A 22,566-nucleotide genomic window follows, 5' to 3' on the forward strand; every position below is an offset into this window, starting at 1 on the left:
AATATATCAACCATTTCAGTTTTAATATTTCTCTGTGATGTTCCTTTATGAATCTTGTTGCGATATGAATTTCGCAGCCATTAGTATTTCTCCAAAATTTGGCGAATTTCTATCATTATTAAATTTAAGTACATTTATCCAACACGTAACAATTATTAAGTCATGAAAATCAAGTGGACTTGAAACTTTCTTAATATGAACAACTATCAAGATTCTGTCAAGATATCATTAATACACTATTAGTATACAACTTCCTGAAGTCATCAGATGTTGGTAAACCACCGGTAAACTTTAATAACGCGGCATGGATGTGTCAACAAGAACCCATGCCGCAACACAAATCAAAAATAGCTCCCCGCTCCTTTACCTAACCCGCTTCTACCCCATACGGATTTTGGCAGCTTTTTGGTCAGTCGTGTGGATGGTCGCGGTTCCCTTAGCGATTGGCAGGATTGCCCCACACAAACTCAGTGCGGTTCCGATCCAGACGAAGGGTACGTCATATGGTCACCACCAGCTGTGTTGTGTTCATGCTACAACGTAGTACAAGTTTAAATGATCTACGCTATCCATGCCATATATATGCCATATATATGCTATGTGATGTTGATGTTTTTGGGCTTAGGAGAAACGCTAATGATGGTGTGGCAACTTTGTGGGTGCATAACATTTGTCATGAAAGTAAGTAAAATAAATAAAACATTTAATGTGTGTAATGCTTCAGTGAGCATACATTTGTTGAATTTAGTAGTTGCCTAGAATGTAGTCCTGTAGTTCTGCAGTAGTTTAGTACTCCTGTAGTTCAGTAGTCCTGTAGTCCTGTAGTCCTGTAATCCTGTAGTTCTTGGAAATGGTAAATGGTAATCACTTTGTACTTAATCAGTTCTCTGAGTAAATTGAGTAAAATCTGCGACTCTCTCTTTCTGGAAATTGAAGCCATAATCCGTCTCTGGTATTCTTCTGGCTTCTCCGAATCTTTCGCCTTTGGTCTTTTGGTCATTTGCCTTATTGCCATACCATTTCTTCTTATAAAGTATTTTTTATTTTTGGGATTCTGTGCTTATACTTTGTTTGTCGTCGTTGTCGTTGTCATCCTCGTCGTCGTCTGTCACTTGCCAATTGCCATTTGCTGCGTTCTATTGCATTTGCTTCTCACATTTCCACTTGTTACTATACAACAGACTTCCTTGCTCTGTTTGCTGGCGGCTAATTTTGTTAGTGGACTCCATTATTCCTTTTCTTAACTATTAGAATCGATCTCCTATAGCTAGCACATTATTTAGTATTTGATCTCACTCATACATTCTCCTTCTCCTATTCTATCTGGTGCCTTGGTGTGATTCTCATAGCTGCTGTTTGTTCCTTTCTCCCAAGTATCATTCCATTTTTGCTAAGAAAGCCTCTCACAGCTTGCTATCGTGTACCATATAAATAGGAGAATCCTGGTTCTAAATCCATTATCACTCCCCGTTGATCACTCCTGGCCGTACAACACATTCTTCCTTGGGTCGCCATCCTCGGACACCAATCTCCACCATTTCCTTCCTTAGTGCCCTTGCACCACACATGAGATAACGCCATTGACCATGGATCTCCTACTTTCAGCTCAGGAGAAGGGTAGTCTTCGAGGTATGTTGATTTCAATGATCGGTTCCATCGGCGTGCTGTTTGGTCAACGGCCAAACAGCGTCCTCTAGGTTCCATTTCTTCTCCTGTTCTTTATACTAACACCACCCAGTTGTAAGGATCTCTAAAAAATCACATCAGTCCTTAGCCGTTAGGTTCAAGTACGAGCTGTGTGTGGAGTCCAAGGAGAACTATATCCAGCAGATCCTCTCGTTCAAGTTTCAGAGCACTCCTCATATTGTCATTGCCAGAAAAATCGGCGAAGTACAGATGTTCAAGGAAGTGTGGGGTAAAAAGGGAACCAAGTACTTCCAACTTGTCAAGGAGTGGAAGAATGCCAATATCAACAGGCAGGATCATCTTGTGGCATTGGGGTTGTTGAATAACCAGTATCTATACACCTGCTCTAATGAAGGAAAGTTAGTCATCAGAGACTTGGTTAATGACGATGCATTCGGAAGTTACAAAGTGTACCTTATCCTAAACCCGGTATCAGATGTGCAATTACGAATGGCTCCTCATGACAAGCATAGGATAATAGTTGCTAGCTGCGGTAAAAATAGTGAATTAAAGCTTTATGAGATTGACTCGAATGAACAGTGTACCCAACCGAACGCATCGTCTCGCAGAAATGAAGGGATTCGTATTGTGGACGGTAGCTTCATTAGACCATTGCGCCGTTCGTTCACAACTTTGAATTTGAGCGCTGAATCAGAGATACCTACGGAGGGTGTTCTTGGAAGCACCATCCACAATACCAGCAACGTCTCAGGTAGTTCTAATCGTCACGTTACAGTGTTAACTCCGTTCTGGTCCTCTTCCACTTGCACGAAAGACTTTTTGTACAATGCCAGTTCTTTTGATGTGATTTCAAGTTGGATGATATCCATTTGTATTATAGACGAGTTTGTCGCTTGTGGTACACAGTTTGGCCAGCTCCTCATCTATAGCATTATCGACAAGATCTACCCCGTCGAAACCCTAACATTGTCACAATTTCCAATCGTTAAATTGATGATGATTGATAATAATTACCTTATATTCGCTGACCTGATGTCAAAAGTGGGAATCATCAAGTTCTCAAACCTCAAGATTGTGAACTTTTATGATAATTTGAAGATAGGTCCAATAAGCTGCTTCAAATTTATTTTGCCTAGTAACATTGGGGATCGTAAAATCAGCGGTGACATTCTCAAATTCGACCCTATTTACTGCATCTGTACTACTATTGATAAAAGGTTGGTCATATATAAACTCTTTGACGATGATACTCATGAGTTGTTATTTGAAATGACAGTAAACGACTCATTGATACCTGCTTTTAGTATTATGGGCAACAATGATTACGAAACATTTAATAACCTCTTTGGTGAAGTTGCCACTGCTGGAATTGGCGAATCCATGTCAAGACAACACGAAGAGCCCATCGAAAGAAAGAAGTTTAAGCAACTGCCACCAAGAAGACATATTACCGGGGACAACCTTATGGCTAGTCTCGCAAAGTCTGCAACCACAACCACAATCCCTTCAAAACATGCGTCCAAAACCAACTTGTTGTTGGATAATGGGTCTATTATAAACGACGGAATTAATACTGTTTCTGCGAAATAGAAGTTTATGTATGTAATGATTTAAATGACAGAAGAAAGATTATTATGAATTACGATATCTTTTGAATATAAGTAACGGTTTATTGAATAGGCTCTATACATTGTATTAGTGGTACTGTAGCAGTTTTAAATCACTCCTGACAGCTTCTTTGGACTAGACAAGAATGAAAAGGACTTACTTCTTCTGAGCGTTCCTGTTGGTACCAACTGAGCCATATTGCCCATAGTTGATGAGCGACGCAAGCGTGTGGTGGGACTACATTTATTCTCTTGAAGTCTATTTGTTTCTCTCCTGCATTCGTTTAAAAAGACATCATCGTTATTTCTTAGGATCTTTGCCTTAAAAGATTGTCCATGAATTCCAATTTGGTATTGTAATTTGTACTTCTTCTTGGATTCAATGATTTCTCGGTTAATCTTAGTTGAGAAGTAGTATCCTTTACTTGGGGAGACTAATTCCAAATCGGACTCATTGTAAAATAAAACAGTTTCTTCATAGGCTGGTAGATCATCATAAGGGTTGATCGAAATCTCCTTTTCAACCCAACCTAAGACCCTGTGGACATCAGTGACTGGATTCTTCGCTGTTTGAGAGAGCAAAAGACGCCCTACTAGAGGAACTTCACCCAAATGATACGATGAAATCGAGTGCTGAAGTACACGTTTCCTCCGCAGCAACAGCATCAGAAGCAGCACCTGTTTGCCCGTTTCAAGAATAGTTTCAGCACTCATTTCTCTCCGTGGCTATTGATTCTTATTCATACATCTACATCTTGACAGCGGCACTTGGGTGCAATTTTCTATCTTCAGGAGGCTGCAATTTGTGGGCGGCTGCGAAAACAAAAGGAACGAGAGAATGCGAACACTTAAATAATAGAGATCTGCTAAGGGGCCATTGGAGCCGATACGTACGATTCAGGACGAGAGAAGAGATAAAATTTGAAGTCATACGAAGGGGAAGGGGTTGTTTCTAAAAAGGAAATTGCTTTTATTGGCATATTCGTATGTTTTTCTCATCTGTGCTCTATACATCGAATCTGTTATCGCCATCACCAACACCAACTCCAATACCATTGTAGCTGAACGAGACAATCATATATTGTCTCCAACACCAATATTTCACAAATACCAATCCCAATCCCCCAATATCAAAACTTACTGTCACCTAATAAACCGTATATCCTAAGTTATTTCCAACTTTTCTCCTTTCCTACAACAGTAACACCGCTTTACTAATGACACCCTTTGCCCACAACTCACTATATTCCGGTCGTGCACCGCCCATTATCTCTCCAGACTTCCATCACTAAAGGTTGCCACTTAACCACCACAATTGTTTCTATGAACAACAGTATTCTACTGGCATTGAAGGTATTTATGGAATAATGACCAACTTCAAGCTTAGTGCCACCTTGCTGGGCCATGAACAAGATGTCAGAGCAATCATTGCTCCAACAGATGACTTAATTGTGTCTGCTCTGAGAGACGCTACAGTGCGGATATGGTCACCAGCGGTTCAAGACAACAGTCGATTCCAAAGTACCACAACAGAGGCATTGATTGCATTTCATTCGCCAACAAACAGCTTTATGAATTCGGTCACCTTTGTAGACACCGAAGGACACGAACCGCTCATTGCTAGTGGTGGTCAAGACGCCATGATCTATTTGTCAGATTTGTCAGTCTCAGATAGAAAACCTGGAGACGACGTTGGCAAATACCAATTGATAGGCCACGCTGGTAATGTGTGCTCTTTGTTTTATAAGGACGGACTTGTGATATCGGGATCATGGGATGCAACGGCAAAAGTGTGGGATCTTGAGACATTTTCTGTCAAGTTTGATTTAAAGGGACACGAGTATTCGGTGTGGGATGTGAAAATTCTTGATTCAAACACCTTTCTTACATGCTCGGCCGATAAAACAATCAGATTATGGAACGGAAGCCATGAAGTTAAGCGTTTTAGTGGACATTCAGATGTAGTCAGAAAGCTCTTGATATTCCCAGATGGGAAGAGATTTGCTTCTGCTTCCAACGACGGTACCATCAAGATATGGGATTTACAGTCTGGTAACACGATTCAGACATTATATGGTCATGATTCATTTGTATATGACCTACAAATTCTACCAAATGGAGATCTTGTCTCTACTGGAGAAGATAGAACTATTCGTATATGGAGGGATGGAATCGTGATACAAGTTATCACCTTGCCATGCATCTCAGTGTGGTGTGTGGCAGTCCTTCCCAATTCAGATATAGCAGTAGGTGGATCGGATAAGACTGTTCGTGTATTTACTAGAGAAGCTTCTAGAATTGCACCTGAAGCAGAGCTCACACAATTCAAGGAATCCGTCCAACAGTCCTCTATAGCCGAACAGTCCTTGGATAACTTGCAAAAGACAGATATTCCAGGATACGATGCATTGACTCGTCCGGGAAAGCAGGAAGGTGCCACAATCATGGTTAAAACCCCGTCTGGGGTCATTGAAGCACATCAATGGTCGGGAGGAGAATGGGTTAAAATTGGTGATGTTGTAGGCTCGGCAAGCTCTGGCACGAAACATACCTATAACGGTCAAGAGTACGATTACTTGTTTGACGTAGACATAGAAGACGGTGCACCTCCATTGAAATTGCCATACAATGTGAATGAAAATGTTTTCACAGCAGCACAGCGGTTTTTGGCCGATAACGATTTGCCCTCCTCGTATACCGATGAAGTTGTCCAGTTCATTAACAAGAACACCGCTGGTATCAATCTCCTGGAACAAACTGGAAACAAGACAGATTCGTATGACCCTACTGAAAACCCATACTCCGATAGTTACCAGGCTAAGCATTCTCATAAACCAACAACCACCGACAAGTTAAAAGTTATCCCAGAGACTACGTACATTTCGTTTAAAGATTACAAGGAGGTTCAGTTAATTACAGGATTAAAAAAGTTGAATGAAGAGCAAGAAGAAGGTAATAGGTTCTCAGAAGGAGATATAGAGATTATTAGTGGCAACTTAAAACTCTTGACTTCAAGGGAGGCATCAGAATTGGTCACGGCCTTTATACCAAAGATTGTCAATACATGGACGAAGTCGTCTCGTTTAATTGGTTATGATTTGTTGAGGGTAAGTATCCCCAGAATTACAACTGTTGATCTAATCAGATCCACTGACGCAGCAGAAACAGTGTTGAAGGCCTTGACAACAGGTTTGGAGATAGCAAGCGCGTCCACAATTCCGTTATTGATGATGATTTTGAAAACATTGAATAATTTAATCGGAAATACTCTCTTTGTTCAACTCTACATCGACCCTAGCGAGGACGGAAAGTATAATTATAATGAGTACTTTCAAAAACTCTTGAATACTTTGAAATCCAAGCTCTTTGACATCTCCACCAACGGAAAGTTCCACAAGCTCTATAATACTACCATAACTACGCTTGCTACATTGATTTATAACTTGTCAGCTTATCACGTCAAGACAACTGGTCTCAAATCCAATCCAACTTCTTCAAAGCCTATAGTGGACTTTACTGTTGCGGTAGGAGATGTTATTGTTGAATCTAATAGTGAGGCTGCCTACAGATTAGCTATTGCCTATGGTAATTTTAGATATGCCAAAGCCTTCGATGTGGTTCCAGAGTGGTTAGAAAAGGCAGGAGAGAAATACGTCAAAAGTGGAGAACAGCGGTTCATTGATTTGTCAACTGACCTCCAACACTTGTCCTGAAAAGAAAGTTCATAAACCCGTATTTAGAGATTCATTTTGATGATTAGTGAGTATATCTCTGTTTGTATAACCGTATATTCATCTATGAAAAGAAACCGAGAGGAGCATTATATGGATCACCGCTTAATTGCTAATGAATTAGGAGGCCACATGAAATGACATTGAATTATGAGTTTTGGATAATACAAGCACCTAACAGATTAAACAAATGACGATCAGCAATAGATCTATTCATACAGAAGAGTGTTCACTGTGACAAAATATGAATAGAAGTAGTTGCCCTTAACCAAATATGTTAAGAAGAAGTAGAAGCTCAACAATGTCAAATCAATCGTGATTCTTGTTGTTTAGTTCCCATATTCCAAATCATGGATATCGGGACCAAGAATTGATTTCCCCGTATGAAAAACCTTACGTCTGATCTTGCAACCAGCAATCAACAGACATTAGTTGCTATGACCGGATATGTTGACTGGCTCTATGTTTTCTTCTTTGAAATGCTTCACATTATCTCATGCTGAGCTTAATAGAACAACTCTGGGACCTTGTGCACATATTGAACAAGTTTCTGGGCAACTTCCAAATTTACGTTATCTGACAATTCAATGACATTATACACGTTAACCTTATAGTCCAGTGTTGACACTTTGCCTATGATTTCATAGATCTTACCAACCTTGAGAACTTCTCCCTCCTGAAGTGTTAGACTGATTGATCCATTGCTTATTATAGTAGCTGTCAATGAGTCTGAATCGTAGGATTCACACTTTCCAATGATACGGACAAGTTTGCCCTGATGCTGAGCCACGAGGGTAGCGTCTACTCTGATATTAGCTGCATCCATTGTTATTGTTTGTTTTTATACGATATGGCGACTTTGGCGACCTTCTACGAAGATGATGACTGCTAGATCTAAATGATATCGACAGTACGTGCTGATAACTGGTTGGTGTTCTCCTCGTAATCACTCGTATCTTCGATATTTCAAACAGACGCGTTTTTGCCGCTTCTTCGTTTTGCCTCGCCACGAAAATCGGTGACGCATTGGGTAATTATGGTTGACACACGACCACAGAACCCTGCGTTGAGTTTTGCAGCTAACTGTATTCTATTTTATTTTTGTCTGCGAGTGAAACCTGCCTTTCCTTGCAAAGTGGATGCTCCACCAGTTAAAATGCATTAATGAATGGGGTAAATGCGCACCAGCATTGTTATGGTTTTTTTCGAGGTAATGATCATCGGTTAAGCAGATATGTAGCATCTATTAGGAGGTGCCATTATTTTGCGGGCTTGAAACGAAACCGCCTTCTGAAACTCGATCCGCTTACCGACAAAATTTCACATCGCCGTTCGACAGAGCTTCACCTGCTACTAAGGTGAGATCTCAATCAGGAGATGACCGTTGACGATGGCTCATCATCGTCAAGTTTGCCCTGGAAACTTCTGACAGTTATATGCTGCAAGCCCAAATCGAGATGGCCTCAAGTGATCAGCTAAGAATATGCCGTCTCTTGGTGTGGGGCAATCCAGCAAATCAAGCCCATCAACGAAGATGCCCAAGGCTATTTCTCGTCTGTGACCTACATGACATGTCGCTAAGGGGGCACCTCGACTTATCAGAAACGTGCCGAACAAGAGACTGTCTGGCTTCAGATCATACATTTGCTAACTAAAGTCCGACCCGGTCACTGGAAAGACGCCTCCAACAGGGAATCGAAGTCCACGAGTGGAAACCCTCCAACCAAATCGAGTATCATCGCCAATTAATTTAGGGCACCCGAGTAACGTGACAGCCGCGTGGCAACCACCCAGTCAAAGCAGTCCTCAGGTACGACATCAACTATTTCATGTGTGACCTGAAATCGGGCGTTCACTCTTTCAACTTGACGTTCTATGTCAGAATTGGACGAAGCAAATTTGGGTTAGGTGGAATTTCGTGTATGTGAATAAGGTTTAAGCATGAAATTTCGCGCCTCAACATAGTGAGCCTATGAAATCACTCCCGCAATATCTGTTGACAAAAATAATCTAATGGAGACACAGCTTCGATGATGCTCTTATGTCGAAGAGGCTGGAGTGCATTTCAATTGCAAAGTCTATAAATACGAGAGAATTCTTCTTTTAATTTCTAAAAAAGTTAGAACATTGAATCAAATCTATTTCGATTGCAAAATATATCTAAAAAATGAAGTTAACATCCGCTTACTTTATTGGGGCCGCTATTGCAGCCAACTTGAAGGAATTTGAAAAGAGGGACGCTTGTGACGTTTGTGTCTCTATTGTTCGTGTTTTCCAAACCTGTATTCCAGTCAGTGGAGACTACAACTCTCAAGAGTTCAAGTCTTGTCTCTGTGGTACTCTCTACGACAATACCGCTTTCTGGGACCAATTCGCTCTTTGTGCAAATGGTTGTGATAGTTACAATGGTGTAAAGGGTGCTTCCACTGACATCAGACAACAATACTGTAACAGTGATGGAACTGCTAACTTCGGTGACTTCGCTCAGGAAGCTTTCGGTACTACAACTGGAGGCAACGGCGGTGCAGCCACCACCACCACAACTGGTGGAGGCAACGGTGGTGACGATTCTGGCAACACCACTGGTGGAGCTAACGTCAACGCTACTGGTGCTGCTGGTAACGGTGGTGACGGTGATTCTACCACTACTACCACAAATGGTGGAAATGGTGGAAACGGTGGTGACGGTGACTCTACCACTACTACGACCAACGGTGGAAACGGAGCAAACGGTGGTGCTAACACTACCACGAACGGCGGAGAAGGCGACGACTCTACTGCTACTACCACTGTTAAGGGTGGTAACGGCGGAGACTCTAAGACCACTACTAAGGGTGGGGACGACAATGACGACTCTAAGACCACCACCAAGGGTGGAGATAACGGTGATGATTCTAAGACCACCACTAAGGGAGGTGATGACGGCTCTAAAGCAACAACGACTAAGGGTGGAGATGACGATTCTTCTGCCACAGGAAGCGGTAAGGGTGATGACGACTCTGCCTCCACTACTGGTGGTAGTGGCAAGGGCAGTGGTGACGATTCCTCTGCTACTGGAAGTGGAAGCGGTGACGACTCCTCTGCTACTGGTAGTGGAAGTGGTGATGACGATTCCTCTGCTACTGGAAGTGGAAGCGGTGACGACTCCTCCGCTACTGGAAGTGGTAGTGGTGATGATGACTCCTCCGCTACTGGAAGCGGAAGCGGTGACGACTCCTCTGCCTCCACTACTAGCGGCGACAGTTCAGAGAGTGGTTCTGGTTCTTCTGGATCTGGATCTGGCTCTGGTTCCGGTAACTCCACTTCTTCTGAAGGTTCTGGCTCTGGAAGCAGCAGTTCCTCTTCCAAATCCAAGGCTGCTGGTAACGTATTAGAGATCAGCGGTGCTCTTTGCGCATTGGCTTTGTTGTTGTTGTAAGCTCTCTTGTAATGAATTAATTTTTTAGACCATAGAGATAGATTGGCTCAAAAATATACACGATATGTTTATAATCATGCAACGATATGAAATACTACAGTATTTAGATTGATGTCGTTTTATGTATACATGCTTGGTTTACAGTAAGGGCTGGTGGAGTAGGAAGTAAAGAGGTAACCAGGGGTATAGTTTGACAGTAGAATAGACCATCTTTTAACACAGCTAAACAGAGATTTGTTGCGGACTACTGTTGCGCTACGTGCTTGAAATTTTTTGTCAACATGTCCGAAAAATTTAACTTCTTAACGAATTTCGCTTCCACTTTTTACGATTGTATTTGTCAATTGTCTGCATTGTTATTTTCAGGGGTAAGACGCATGTGTTTTATGGGCGACATTTAACAAACAACAAGCCTGGTTTCAAATCATTGAAATTAATTCTATTGGATGAGGTATGATGTTCTGGCAGTGTCCTACGTCTTGAGTTTCAGACATAGAAGAAATTATATATTGTTGTTTCACATTTCCAAATACGGTCACTCAAATCATAATACCCCACATGGAATAGAAGCACTCTATGGTAGGACAACCTTGTCAACATAGGTTAAAATTCTCAGCTACTGCCACGTATCATTCAACAGACTCAACATTCCCAGTGCAATACAATGCAGGGGGGAGTGGGTAATCTCAATAGGAAGTGAAAATACAAAATAAGCTAACAAAAGTTCGTCGTATGGTTCTGCAAAGGTCTTTTCTGACGTGACACATCCGGTACACGTCCTGCATCGAAGTGCATAAAATGAAATATTGGCACGTGATCAAGTTTGTCAAAAACAACACTCCCGTTTTTGCACCTTGTTTGTACTTGTCTACATGTGGTTTTCCTTTGTCTATGTTTAGTTCTTTTAAATGTATCACCGTACTTTTAAACTAAGGAGGCAATTTCATTACACTACGAAAGGGTTGCCTTACTGGTGAATTTCACAGTAGGGGAGGTGTCTCTTGCCACTGAAGCGAGCTTGTGATTTGTTATGCCTAATGTCTGATGTATTGTAATATTATGTGTATTATGTATATCTCTTGTATAAGTTTATATGCGAGTACCTTCCTGGAAGTCTAGCATGAGCGCAACTCGCTCAAGAATTTGCCGGCTTCTCCTCTCTCTTCCGCTCTCATCAAGCTCTCTCCAATTAAGAAGCCGTCAACTCCATCAGTATATTTGTACTTTTTTACATCGTCCACGGTAGTTATTCCTGACAATGCAAGGACCAAAACATCACCCTTTCTTCCACTATTCTTAGAAAAATCAACTAAAGAACTAGTGGTTCCTAAGTCTACATCGAATGTGGCCAAGTTTCTGTTGTTGACACCAATAACCAAAGGTTCCTTTGTATCTTTATCGTGAGTCAATTTTACAGCTTGCTCCAACTCCTCCTTATTTTGAACCTCCACTAAAGGAACCATTCCCAAAGACAATGAATATTCGTACAATTCCTGTAACAAATCAAAATCATTCAACATCTTCACAATTAAGAGCACTGTATCAGCACCTGCCAATCTTGCTTCTAATATCTGGTATTTGCTGAAGACGAATTCTTTTCTCAACACTGCTGGTCTCTTGTAGTCTTTATCAGTTGGTGTATCAATAACCTTACGTATCAACGACAAATCGTCCAACGAACCTTTGAACCATGTAGGTTCTGTCAAAACGGAGATGGTAGAACAGCCATTCACAGCATATGTCAAAGCCTGCTCTCCTGGGTGAGCATTCACGTTGATATCACCCTTGGAAGGAGATGCACGCTTGAATTCAGACAAAATAATTGTTTGGTTCATTTCATTTTGAGTATATTTCAATCTATCGTAGAAGTTGATCAATGGCGGAGCAACGTTCAATGACAATGAAATTTCCAATTGCTTGAATGATTTTCCTGGTAAAGCTTCAATTATCTTGTAGTCTACCAAACGCTGCTTGTAAATCTTGGACAATATGTTTTCCTTTTTAGAAATTGGTTCTACAGTCAGTTTCTTGTTCTCTTCCCATGTGCCCCCAGTGACTGACAACAAGTTGTCAATCATTATCTGGCCGGACTCAGTCAAAATAGACTCAGGATGAAATTGGACACCTTCAATTGTGTACTTCTTGTGTCTGACACCCATAATGACATGTGGCGAGGTTTCGGTTGTTGCTGTGACTTCCAAGCAATCCGGTAAGGTTTTATGTGTACCAGCCAAGGAGTGATATCTCGTCACTGCAACAGATTGTGGAACATTGGAAAACATTCCCTTTCCGTCATGCTTAATAGTAGTCGTTTTACCGTGAACGATCTCTCCAGCGTAATCTACGATGCCTCCAAAAACCTCGAAAATACATTGCTGCCCCATGCAAACACCAAAAATTGGTATTTTACCCTTGAAAGATTGAATAACATCTCTTGATACACCCGAGTCGGTTTGTGGGTGGCCAGGACCTGGAGAGATGAAGATAATATCTGGTTTTATTACATTTTTGATAGTCTCGATATCGATCTTATCATTACGGTAGACGTCTACGTGACCACACAATGGAGACTGATGCAAATATTGGTACAAGTTCCAGGTGAACGAGTCGTAGTTGTCTATCATTAAGACATGCTTCTTTCCAGCAGCATCAACCTGACTAACCATCTTGTCTTAATGCTATACCTATTAAACAACTACTGAGCTGAAGAAGTTGCTTCTTTAAATTACATTTTTCAACCTTCTGAAAAGAAACATTTTTTTGACTCATGGGATTTTTGCAGTTTGAAGATGGTTGATGGTTGGATGCTGCGACTTTTTTGCATGTTACCCGATTTGGACGAGAAGATTTTGCAGCATTATGATTGAAAGAAGCGAGTGAGTACGAATGAGTACAAGTGGAGGTGATAAAGTCACTCTAATAGACAGAGTGAAAAAAAAGTGAAGGATATGAAAGGGACCCGGTTTGACCTTTGGTATAAGTTAAGGAAAGGAAAATAGTAATACTATGCGAGGTATTCCGTAGGGAGTTGAACGGATGCTTTGCTGGTGGCTGCCCCCCGATTCAGTGGAAAAAGTTTCTTTTACAAGCAGTCTCACAGCATAGTGCAATGGATAAGCTCATAACCAAGCCTCGAGGAACTTGCAACTGTTTTGCATCGAACTTTAATTAAATGAATAAATTGGATGATTGAAATTGAACTTGAAATGACGTCCTGATAGGTATAAATTTTCTATTCTATTATCATATATTTTATAAATCTACTTTTTAACTACCTTTTATTATAATAAAATCTATCGAGCACTTTTTAACCTCTATTTCTGCGTCTAACACGAGAGCTAATAGGGGCATCGTCATCTTCTACTAGTATAGCATCTTGATCGCCATCCGTACCTGAAATAACATTCTCATCGTTATACTCAACGCCTCGTAAGATAATCGAACTCACCAACTCTAATATCAACATGAATAGGGAAGATAAAATAGCCAAACAGTAATTTGAAATACTTAAACCAATATCCAACCATGACCCTTCTGTTCTGACCAAGAAGAAGAAATTCAAAGACAAGAAATCACTGGTGGAGATAATCAACGTCGATATAGTAAACTTCCTTATTTCAAGTTGATGGTTCATTATTCCAAGACAAGTTGAAAGTAAGACGTAAGGAATAATCAACTTGACCATCAATAAAGCACCCATAGGGAATGGGTCAAAGATAGGAATGAGTCGATACACCGAATCTAACGAAAAAGATGAAATCGAGGCAATATTGCCAGTACCAAAAAATGCCAATTGCAAGAAATAGAACCCAATAATAGCAATTCTAATGACCTGTAACCAGTATCCCTTCGGCAATCTTCCTGTGGCCTCCTGTGCCTTTTCAATTTCACGTTTGGAGAACTTAATGCTTTCTTCGATGGAAAGCCATTGAAGCAAAACAAGCGAATACCCACTGTAGAATAGTAATTCAAACGAAATTGTCAAGATGATAAATGTTGGGATAAAAGTAAGAAAAATAATCAAAAGTCTTAACTGGTAGTCTTTTGATGGGTACACCGAATGAAGACCAGCCAAGACCAAAGATCCTATGAAAGAAACCCAACCAAGTATCTGCGAGTATAAGGGAAGGCCGTTTCTAGCTTGCAACGAAATTACAGATACATTGGTGGCAAACAAATTCACAGGAATTACTGCCAATTGTATAAGTACTAAAGTCTTCTGGGTGGACTCTACGCCTCTTTGGAATACCTTATTTATACCAACAAGAGCAATTAGGACTGCGAGAACGGCACCAGCGTTGATTTGTGTTAAGCTTTCAACCTTCACAGGGTTCAAGTTTGAGAAAATGCACATCAATAAACAACTGAAGAACCAAGTGATCTTCTTGGTGGCGGAAATTCGATCAGATCCTGTCACTGCCAATGGATACAATCCAATCAAAACAAAAATTACAGAAAACATGAATCTTTCGAAAAAGCCGTATGCAATGCCTTCGTACATGCCAATGAAGCAAACTGCAATAAAAACCTTAGTTGGGCCAGATATACCAAAAAAGAGCTGGTTTAAACCCTCAGTTAGATAATTTCTTTCACTGAGGATAGTGTACCAAAAGTATAATGGAAAGGCGGCGTAAACGAAGTAGTTGAATGGGGAGTTTTGGTAAAATAGGATATAATTAATGGAAACAGTTAACGTACTAAAAGCACCGACCAAAGTATAGCTGATCTCGGATTGTAAAGCTTCCAAGTCTTCCTCGGAAAGAATAAATAACTTTAAGAAAATACCAAAAGCATATACAATCCAACCAAAGAAGCCGAGAGTCACAATTGATCTTAATAAGAGCCAGTTGTAAGTTTGTAAGTAATTCAAACCATCTAATGCTGTTTTCATCAATTCTTCAGCCACTTCAATTGCATCGTGCTCAATTATTGCTTTCTCAGATTCAGACAAGTCTTCACTCTCTAAGGATTGAATCAAGGAAACCATTTGAGAATTATACGAATCGATTGACTTATCCTCAAATGGGCGGTAAGGCTTGAATTTGAATTGGTGGTTATAAACCTCTTTCTCTTTAATATAATATTGCTCTACGATAGCCAATGCATTAGCATAAAGAGCTCTAATCTTAGTAACTTTGTCGGTGTCGAGATATTCCAAGGGTAATTCTCCAACTGAATTTGCTGGATAATTGGCTCCAATCAAATAGGCCATAAGAGATGCAATATCGGCCTGCTTAACATCATTTCTCACCAAGTGATCAAAGTCCCAAGTGTCAAAGTAAGTTTCTTCGTAGCCATTACTCACCGGATCTTGAGCTTTGACCTGTGCTTCTTGATTGGGTACATCCTTAAGATGCTTTGGTTTATTCACACCGGCACCCCAAGCAATCAAAGGAGTCCTCGTATTGTCTGGATGACCATCTCCGTGTGAGCCAAAGTCAGACATACCATGGTCTGCAGTGAAAACGAATGCTGTGTCTTCGTCACCAAAAAATTCATGAATTCTGGGTATCAATTCACTTAACTTCTCATCAATATATTCAATATTGTCATAGTATTCTGCTGAATATGGTCTGTATGCGTGTCCGGCGGTATCTGGACCAAGCAAATGGAGGAAAAATACATTTCCCAGTTCATGCAACTCGTCATGGAGGGTTTGATTGGTTTTCAGATTTTCCATGAGTTCATCGAAGTGCTTGAATACGAAAGCGTCCAATTCAATGGAACTTTGGGTGAAATCCTCGAATTCGTGTCCATACATACAAACGTCAATTCTGCCAGGGACGACACCTTCTCCATAAGCAAACATTGGCAAAATATCTGGCGATCCAAAAGAATACGTGTGCTTAGACTGGTTGAAGAAGGAATCAAAGTCTACTGGATTTTCTTTCCAGCCCTTGGTAACCGCCGAGACATCTTCGTAGAAGCCTGCGATCATGGCAACATGGCCTGGTCTGGACTCGGTGGGCATTCTGGTGTGTGAAATACCCCATGTGCCCTCATTCTGAACAAGTGATCTTAAGTATGGAGCCAAGTACTTGGTTTCTCCAGTTCTTGGGTGTTTCAACTTCTGGAACGTCTTGTCAGCACGCAACCCGTCTCCGACAATAAGAAAAAGTCTTTTAGCGGGAGGTGTTGTTGTAGAAAGATGGTGGTCCATACCATGGACTAGCGGCAGCACAAAGTAAATGTCAAAGATGGACCATAAGTAGAAGAAATGGAACACTAGGCCCACGAACAAAAGAAGCTGACGATTCCGGTTCATGGCGACTGGAGTTGACACAGTTGATTTGTACGTACAATCTTCAAGCTGCTGAATTGCACCTCTGCTACACTACAATACCAAAAAGAATAGTAATTACAACAAACTATCAAAAAACGTCTATCGACTGCAGGAACGGGTTCTTAAAATAGTTAATATGCAAAACGAAGGATCGAAAGTGGAAAATGGAAAATGGAAAACAACGCGGCCTTAAAAAATTATAGGCGTTCTGGATGAGGGTGGTTATGGAGTTCTGTATGGTGTATGGTGTATGGTGTATGGTGTATGGTGTATGGAGAGGTTATAGTATATGGTGAATACAGTATATAGAGAATATAGTATATGGTGTATATAGTGAACATAGTATATGATAATATACTATGTGGTGTCAAGTATATGATGAATATAATATATGGTCTCTAGTACGTGAATATAGTTAGTATATAGTTAGTATATGGTGTATATGGAATTCAGTATGGTGTAAAGGGATGCTGTAATATATGGTGTTTAAGGTATGGTGTAGTATATGCTATATATGGCGTATATTGCATAGTATGGGGTATATTACCTACATGATATAGGGAATTCTTATACTGTATATGGCGTATTTTATGGGGTATAGTAAATGGTGTATAATAAATGGGGTCTATTATATGGTATACAGCATATGTGTATAGTGTAAGCTGTATAATATATGCTGCATGGAGATTGGTATGCATTGTATTCATGTTACATGTGCTAAGGTATCATGGATGTGATATATAGTTTATTGGATAAGGTTCATTAAGTGGAGACATATGGGTGCGAAATATTTTGCAACTCCCAACAGTTTACAAATGTTGTTTCCAAGTGATTGGGGTATTGGGATGATTGTTGCCGCAGTCCACGGTTTCGAAGTAATCTGGCAGCAATACATAGGTACTGGGTGAGTTTAGTCTAATAGGCCCAGCTAGCTACAATGTCTACAAGTTGGATAAGGGTCAAACAAATTTTGTACTTTGGCATATAAACATATATAGCTAAGTTAAAGAGTAGAATTGGTTCATAAGGAGGTATAAAAAAAATCATATTTAGGTATCTACGGTTATAAAAACAAATACATAGCACAGTTAGTGTAATTGAAGTATCTAGCGAGGTGAAAAACTTAATATAATTGGCTAACAAAATGGATCAAGAAAAGATGAGAACTTGCAAACAGCGAAGAAAACAGGAATGGGCATATGTCATTGAATAAATAACATAGAATACATAGAAGAGAACAAACAGATTACTGGGTATGGGGTGAAACAAAGGATCTGGGTATACGGAGTCAATTCCCTTATCTATCTGATACCTAACTACCTAACTTTCCACTATAGAAGATATCGATGTGCTACACGCTTTCAATTAATCATTATTCATTACATTGCTCTATTAGTATCTATAATTCTTCACCACCATTCCTGGCCATGTTCATCCAGTCACAATTTTGTTTATACACCTTCATTGTGTTCGTGTACACCCTCAACAGATCAGTAAACTCCTGATTTACATCTAGATCTCTTTGCAAACACTTGTGATACACATCAAAAGACACCAGATCCGAATTGATAATATCATAGTATTGTAAATCCTTCTCTGCTCTCTCCATTTGGTATTGGATTATGTGCTGCTTGTATGTCAAGAAATCCTTCTGATATTTTTGAATCGATGATACATATTGTCTCCAGCCGTAGTCACTGATTGTTGGATCAATTACTGCATTTGGGGGTTCTGGTGGGGTATATGTATGTATCGAGGGGGAGGCATGAAGATCTAACTCTGTCAATTTGGAAATCTTCTTCTGCTTTCCTTCCGGTGCTGCATATCCTCTAACTGCATTTTTATTTATTGGGGTAGACAAGGTCTCCGCCCGCGATTTTCCATTTGAATATTCTGAAAACCTAGTCCTTTTAGAAGTAAATTGAGCTATATTCTCACTGAGCTTACGCCTACCCTTTAAATCCTCGTTTGGTAAACTATTGAACATATCTGAAAAGTCTGTGCTGTCTATGTTCTGTCCTAAACTCTCTTGCATATCATTCAACATGAAAGGAGATTTTTTATATCTTTTGGCTGAATTAGTCATTGGAGTTGAACCATCCACAGAAGACCTAATCGGTGTCTCCCTGGTGTTGCTTGTAGGTGCCTGAACGCTAGGTCTTGTCGGAGAAACAGTACGCATGTTCGTTCTATGTTGTTTAGTACGAGGTCTTGTAGCAAATGAGGGTTTCGCAGCTTCCTTGAGCATAGATAGTAATGACGGATCATGGTCTGGATCTGACGAACTCTCATTCTCAGCATTTTCGTCGAAACTTGAGGCTATGTCATCCACTTCTTCTAGGTTAACAAATCCTTGAATAGGTGTCTGTGCTGTAGTACCTCCGGTATTGGGCAACTTCGAGCTTACCCTTGGGGTTCCATCGTTACTATCTTCATCGTCGTCATCTAAAACAATTGGATCACTAGAATTATGACCCGGTCCACCAGAATCATTGGTATCTTCATCTTCTTCCCCAGAAGAATAATATCTTTTAGTCTCGCTCTTGACTCCATTAGTCGTGGAAGCCATGTTATTGATTCGGTAGCTACGATCAAACTCATCTTCTGGTGTGTAGCCTGATGTGTTAGAGTGCGATTGAGTTGCCCTGGCCTCTCTTTTTGCCTTGTCATAAAGCCTTTGCTTCATCTGCATTGTTGCCTCCTGCCTTGCTTTCTCTTCTTCTAGTTGGGCGGCGGCTTCCTTTTGAAGACGTTCGTTCTCTTGTCTTACCCGCTCCATAAGAATTCTCTGTGCTTCCTGCGCTTCTCGTTGCACTCGTGCAGCCTCTTCGGCTTCTCTTTGCTGCTTGGCCAACTTTTCTGCTTTTTCTTGTTCTTTCTTCTTTCTAATCATTTCCTCAGCTCGGGCTCGTTCCAACATCTCCTTCTGGATACGTGCTGCTTCAAAGCGGGCACGTTCTTCCTCTGCACGGCGTACACTATCGTCCTTCCGCCCGTAAAAATTCTGATAGAAGCCAAAATAATTACTTGTGCTAGCTCCACCGGCCAGCCCAGTGGATTTGAACGAGAAATGACCGGTAGAACCACCTGAGGTGTACGGCGAATACGTAAAACTATATGAAGTTGCTGGCATCGAATTTAGACCAATCTTGGCGTCATACTTGCGCTTCGTTTCTGGGTCTTTAAGGATATCGTATGCTTCATTGAGCTTAATGAATAGGTCGTGGTGAGCTTTGTTGGGTGTTTTATCTGGATGATACTTCAACGAGAGCTTCTTGTATGCTTTCTTGATCTCTTCTACTGATGCGGCGTGCGATAGCCCTAGCAATTGGTAGTAGTCCTGTGACTGGGAACTCGTTGTGGCCATCTCGGGGCGTTATTGGATTAGTGTGACTGTGAGTTTATTGGTGTGAGAATGTACATGAAGAAGGAAAGATGATGACAAACAAACTAATACTTGTGTGTTTAGTAAAGGGCAATAAAGAAAAGTGTTATGCTTTAACCTACAGAAATTCGCTATTAAAAATCTCGTTAAATTCGATTTGGTTTTATCGACTCGCACTACAATTATCATTCGCAGTACGCTTTAGGCTTTAGGCTTTAGTATGGAGGATGGGACACAGGATGGAAAAAAGATCCAAAAAGGTGGTTGGGCCGTTAGATATGGAACAAATGGCGGATAGGTAGGTGGACTTTGTAGAAGGGAACAGGAAGTGAAAAAGAAGTGAAAAAGAAGATGGCGATCCTTTGGTTGTTACATAGAGATAGATAGGAATGAGAATTATGAAAAATGAAAGATAAAATATGAAATATGAAATATTTGGCAATTTCTCCACAGATATCTTATTGTGTCGTCACATCAAGAGAAGTCTTTGGTAAAAGGAGTGCTTTCTACGAAGTTATTTACATGGTTGATCGGTCTACTGGGATAAAACTGGATTGTACAAAAAATTAGGTGATATAGCTAAAAGTATAGCAAGAAACGTACTCTGGTCAAGTAAAGTGACTATTCGATCAAACCGCCAAATTCACTAACCATCTGACTCCTTTAACGCTGCTTTACTGGGAGGAAATTAGTTCTTCTTGACCAACAAAGTTTTCCAGTGGATTGTAGTTACATAAAATATGACATCCAGGCCAATTTGTATCAGAACCACAATTTGTGTAGCCGCTTCTCACCCGTTACTTCCTCTACAAATGGAATACAGTGAAGAGATCAAGCCATTTTGTTGACTCATAGTTGTAATCGAATGCTTCAACATACCATGCAAAAAAAGCCTGGTGCAATTTGTACACCATAAGCTTTTTCAGAAAGAGGTATAGCGGAAGAGAATGCAATGAAGAAGGGAACTCAAATCGCCAGAAATACATCCTTATTGATATTGTTAGCATAATTTGCGGCAAGCAAGCTTTGTGCTCCAATATGTTTTAATACAGCATGGTTGACATAGAAAATACAGTCGGTTTTGATCTACATTCTACCCTTAAACAACTCGCAGCAGGATTTTTCTAAGAGTTGTGGACTTCATTGACGTTTGAATAGATGATTAACAAAGAGATAATTGAGCCAAACAAGACTGACTTTTAGAACAGAAGAAATCACTTCATCTACAGGACTTCATTAAGAACCAAAATTTATATATTTACGTTATATATAGAACTAAAAACTTCAGACAAGTATGTGTTTGACTCAAGTAACCTAGAAGAAAATACTCTTCAAAAAACCGCTGGAAGAAATAAGCTTGCTAGAATTTTTAATTTCTTTAGGGCAATACATTCTGTTTGCCCTGTCCAATAACATTACCTGGAGGATTGTATGAACAAATTACGTAATACCCATGACCCAGCGATCTACAGTCCTTATAGGCACAGCCCAATTGAGTAGTGTCTTTCCATACAATGGCAGTGAAGTGGTCAAAAGAGTTTGCCGTGCTGTAATCGTAGTTATTTCCTTCTGCATACCAAGCATTAAATGCTGAAGTACCATCAGAAAAGCCGACTGCTAGGTTTTCTCCATACTTCCCTCCAGAGTGCTGTAAATTACCAGAGCAATCATACTTATCAGCATATGCCTGTGCATAATTGTAGACATCGGTATTCCATGTTAAGGATCCAACACCGTGATCACTTCTCTTTTCATTATGGAGGTCTAAGACCGGTTGGAAGAAGCTTGCGTCAGCTGCTCCGAAGACAACGTTTGAGTTACCAGATTTTGCAGGTGTAGAGGTTGATGTTGCAGGTGTTGAAGATGAGGTCTCGGGAGTATTCGTGGTGGCTTGTTTTGTGATAAGTGTGGTAGGAATTGGTAAAGTCGTTAGAGTTGGTGAGACAATAGAAGTAATATCCTCTGTACTTTTCTCTGGAGAAGTTGTATCCTTTGGAGAATTTTCCACTGAAGCAATTGTTTTCAATGATGTAGCTTCCTTTGCCAATGTTGTTTGTGTATCTGCTGCTGCTGCTTGAACAGTAGCAGGTGCTTTTTGTTGAAATTCAGTAGTGGTGGTATCTTGTTTTACAGATGCAGTGGTTGTAACTTGTTCCTCAACGTATGTACTAGCATATTCTACGACAACATTTAGCGATCCGGTAGTACTACGGGAACTTTCCGGTGTGTTATCAAGAGACTCAGCAGCAATAGTTTCACTAGTTGTGGAGCCTTGATTGGATTGTGCGAGTCCACTCTCAGGATCTCCGATAAGAGTCACTGTCTCATGATTACCTGTCACCTGGGTACTGACTGTTGCTTCAACTGTAGCAATGACAGTCACCACATGAACACGGGTCACTACAACCACATCTAGTGCTGCTGAGGAAAAAGCTAAGATTGACAACGCCGTAGCCAATGTTGAGAGCTTCATCTGTGTATTTTTATGTATTTTA

At 40.5% G+C, this 22,566-nt stretch overlaps 10 protein-coding genes across 10 annotated transcripts; 4 read left to right on the forward strand and 6 right to left on the reverse strand. All coding sequences in view use genetic code 12, as the record gives it.

Moving 5' to 3' along the window:
- The first annotated feature begins 701 nt into the window (after positions 1-701).
- On the forward strand, positions 702-1,415 carry RJT20DRAFT_15891 (uncharacterized protein). Its single transcript, XM_064919163.1, has one exon. It carries the CDS (start codon positions 858-860, stop codon positions 1,242-1,244), a length of 387 nt encoding a protein of 128 aa, XP_064777481.1. The 5' UTR covers positions 702-857; the 3' UTR covers positions 1,245-1,415.
- Positions 1,416-1,896: 481 nt separating this feature from the next.
- On the forward strand, positions 1,897-3,237 carry RJT20DRAFT_90895 (uncharacterized protein; the record flags this gene model as incomplete). The annotated part of the gene is made up of 1 exon (XM_064921350.1): positions 1,897-3,237. One exon carries the CDS (start codon positions 1,897-1,899, stop codon positions 3,235-3,237), a length of 1,341 nt encoding a protein of 446 aa, XP_064777482.1.
- Positions 3,238-3,362: 125 nt separating this feature from the next.
- On the reverse strand, positions 3,363-3,968 carry RJT20DRAFT_5000 (uncharacterized protein; the record flags this gene model as incomplete). Its single annotated transcript, XM_064920399.1, has 1 exon — positions 3,363-3,968. The coding sequence occupies one exon, from the start codon at positions 3,966-3,968 to the stop codon at positions 3,363-3,365; it is 606 nt and encodes a 201-aa protein (XP_064777483.1).
- A 463-nt stretch (positions 3,969-4,431) lies between these two features.
- Positions 4,432-7,229, forward strand: DOA1 (Doa1p). Its single transcript, XM_064919164.1, has one exon. It carries the CDS (start codon positions 4,622-4,624, stop codon positions 6,965-6,967), a length of 2,346 nt encoding a protein of 781 aa, XP_064777484.1. The 5' UTR covers positions 4,432-4,621; the 3' UTR covers positions 6,968-7,229.
- A 261-nt stretch (positions 7,230-7,490) lies between these two features.
- Positions 7,491-7,811, reverse strand: RJT20DRAFT_132568 (uncharacterized protein; the record flags this gene model as incomplete). Its single annotated transcript, XM_064918149.1, has 1 exon — positions 7,491-7,811. The coding sequence occupies one exon, from the start codon at positions 7,809-7,811 to the stop codon at positions 7,491-7,493; it is 321 nt and encodes a 106-aa protein (XP_064777485.1).
- A 939-nt stretch (positions 7,812-8,750) lies between these two features.
- RJT20DRAFT_16162 (uncharacterized protein) lies at positions 8,751-10,605 on the forward strand. Its single transcript, XM_064919168.1, has 2 exons — positions 8,751-10,086; positions 10,190-10,605. The coding sequence occupies exons 1-2, from the start codon at positions 9,153-9,155 to the stop codon at positions 10,357-10,359; spliced, it is 1,104 nt and encodes a 367-aa protein (XP_064777486.1). The 5' UTR covers positions 8,751-9,152; the 3' UTR covers positions 10,360-10,605.
- Positions 10,606-11,323: 718 nt separating this feature from the next.
- On the reverse strand, positions 11,324-13,107 carry TRP3 (bifunctional anthranilate synthase/indole-3-glycerol-phosphate synthase). Its single transcript, XM_064916308.1, has one exon. The coding sequence runs from the start codon at positions 13,067-13,069 to the stop codon at positions 11,519-11,521; it is 1,551 nt and encodes a 516-aa protein (XP_064777487.1). The 5' UTR covers positions 13,070-13,107; the 3' UTR covers positions 11,324-11,518.
- A 507-nt stretch (positions 13,108-13,614) lies between these two features.
- Positions 13,615-16,744, reverse strand: MCD4 (mannose-ethanolamine phosphotransferase). Its single transcript, XM_064916309.1, has one exon. It carries the CDS (start codon positions 16,666-16,668, stop codon positions 13,711-13,713), a length of 2,958 nt encoding a protein of 985 aa, XP_064777488.1. The 5' UTR covers positions 16,669-16,744; the 3' UTR covers positions 13,615-13,710.
- Positions 16,745-18,056: 1,312 nt separating this feature from the next.
- Positions 18,057-20,169, reverse strand: RJT20DRAFT_124676 (uncharacterized protein). The gene has a single exon (XM_064916310.1). The coding sequence runs from the start codon at positions 20,051-20,053 to the stop codon at positions 18,086-18,088; it is 1,968 nt and encodes a 655-aa protein (XP_064777489.1). The 5' UTR covers positions 20,054-20,169; the 3' UTR covers positions 18,057-18,085.
- Positions 20,170-21,449: 1,280 nt separating this feature from the next.
- RJT20DRAFT_91373 (CAP domain-containing protein) lies at positions 21,450-21,869 on the reverse strand (the record flags this gene model as incomplete). Its single annotated transcript, XM_064921371.1, has 1 exon — positions 21,450-21,869. A coding segment is annotated over one exon (420 nt), but the record flags the coding sequence as incomplete, so codon positions are not given.
- Positions 21,870-22,566: the final 697 nt, after the last annotated feature.

This window comes from Scheffersomyces xylosifermentans, assembly GCF_036884685.1.
Source record: "Scheffersomyces xylosifermentans strain CBS 12540 chromosome Unknown RJT20scaffold_1, whole genome shotgun sequence".
Lineage (NCBI taxonomy): Eukaryota > Fungi > Ascomycota > Pichiomycetes > Serinales > Debaryomycetaceae > Scheffersomyces > Scheffersomyces xylosifermentans.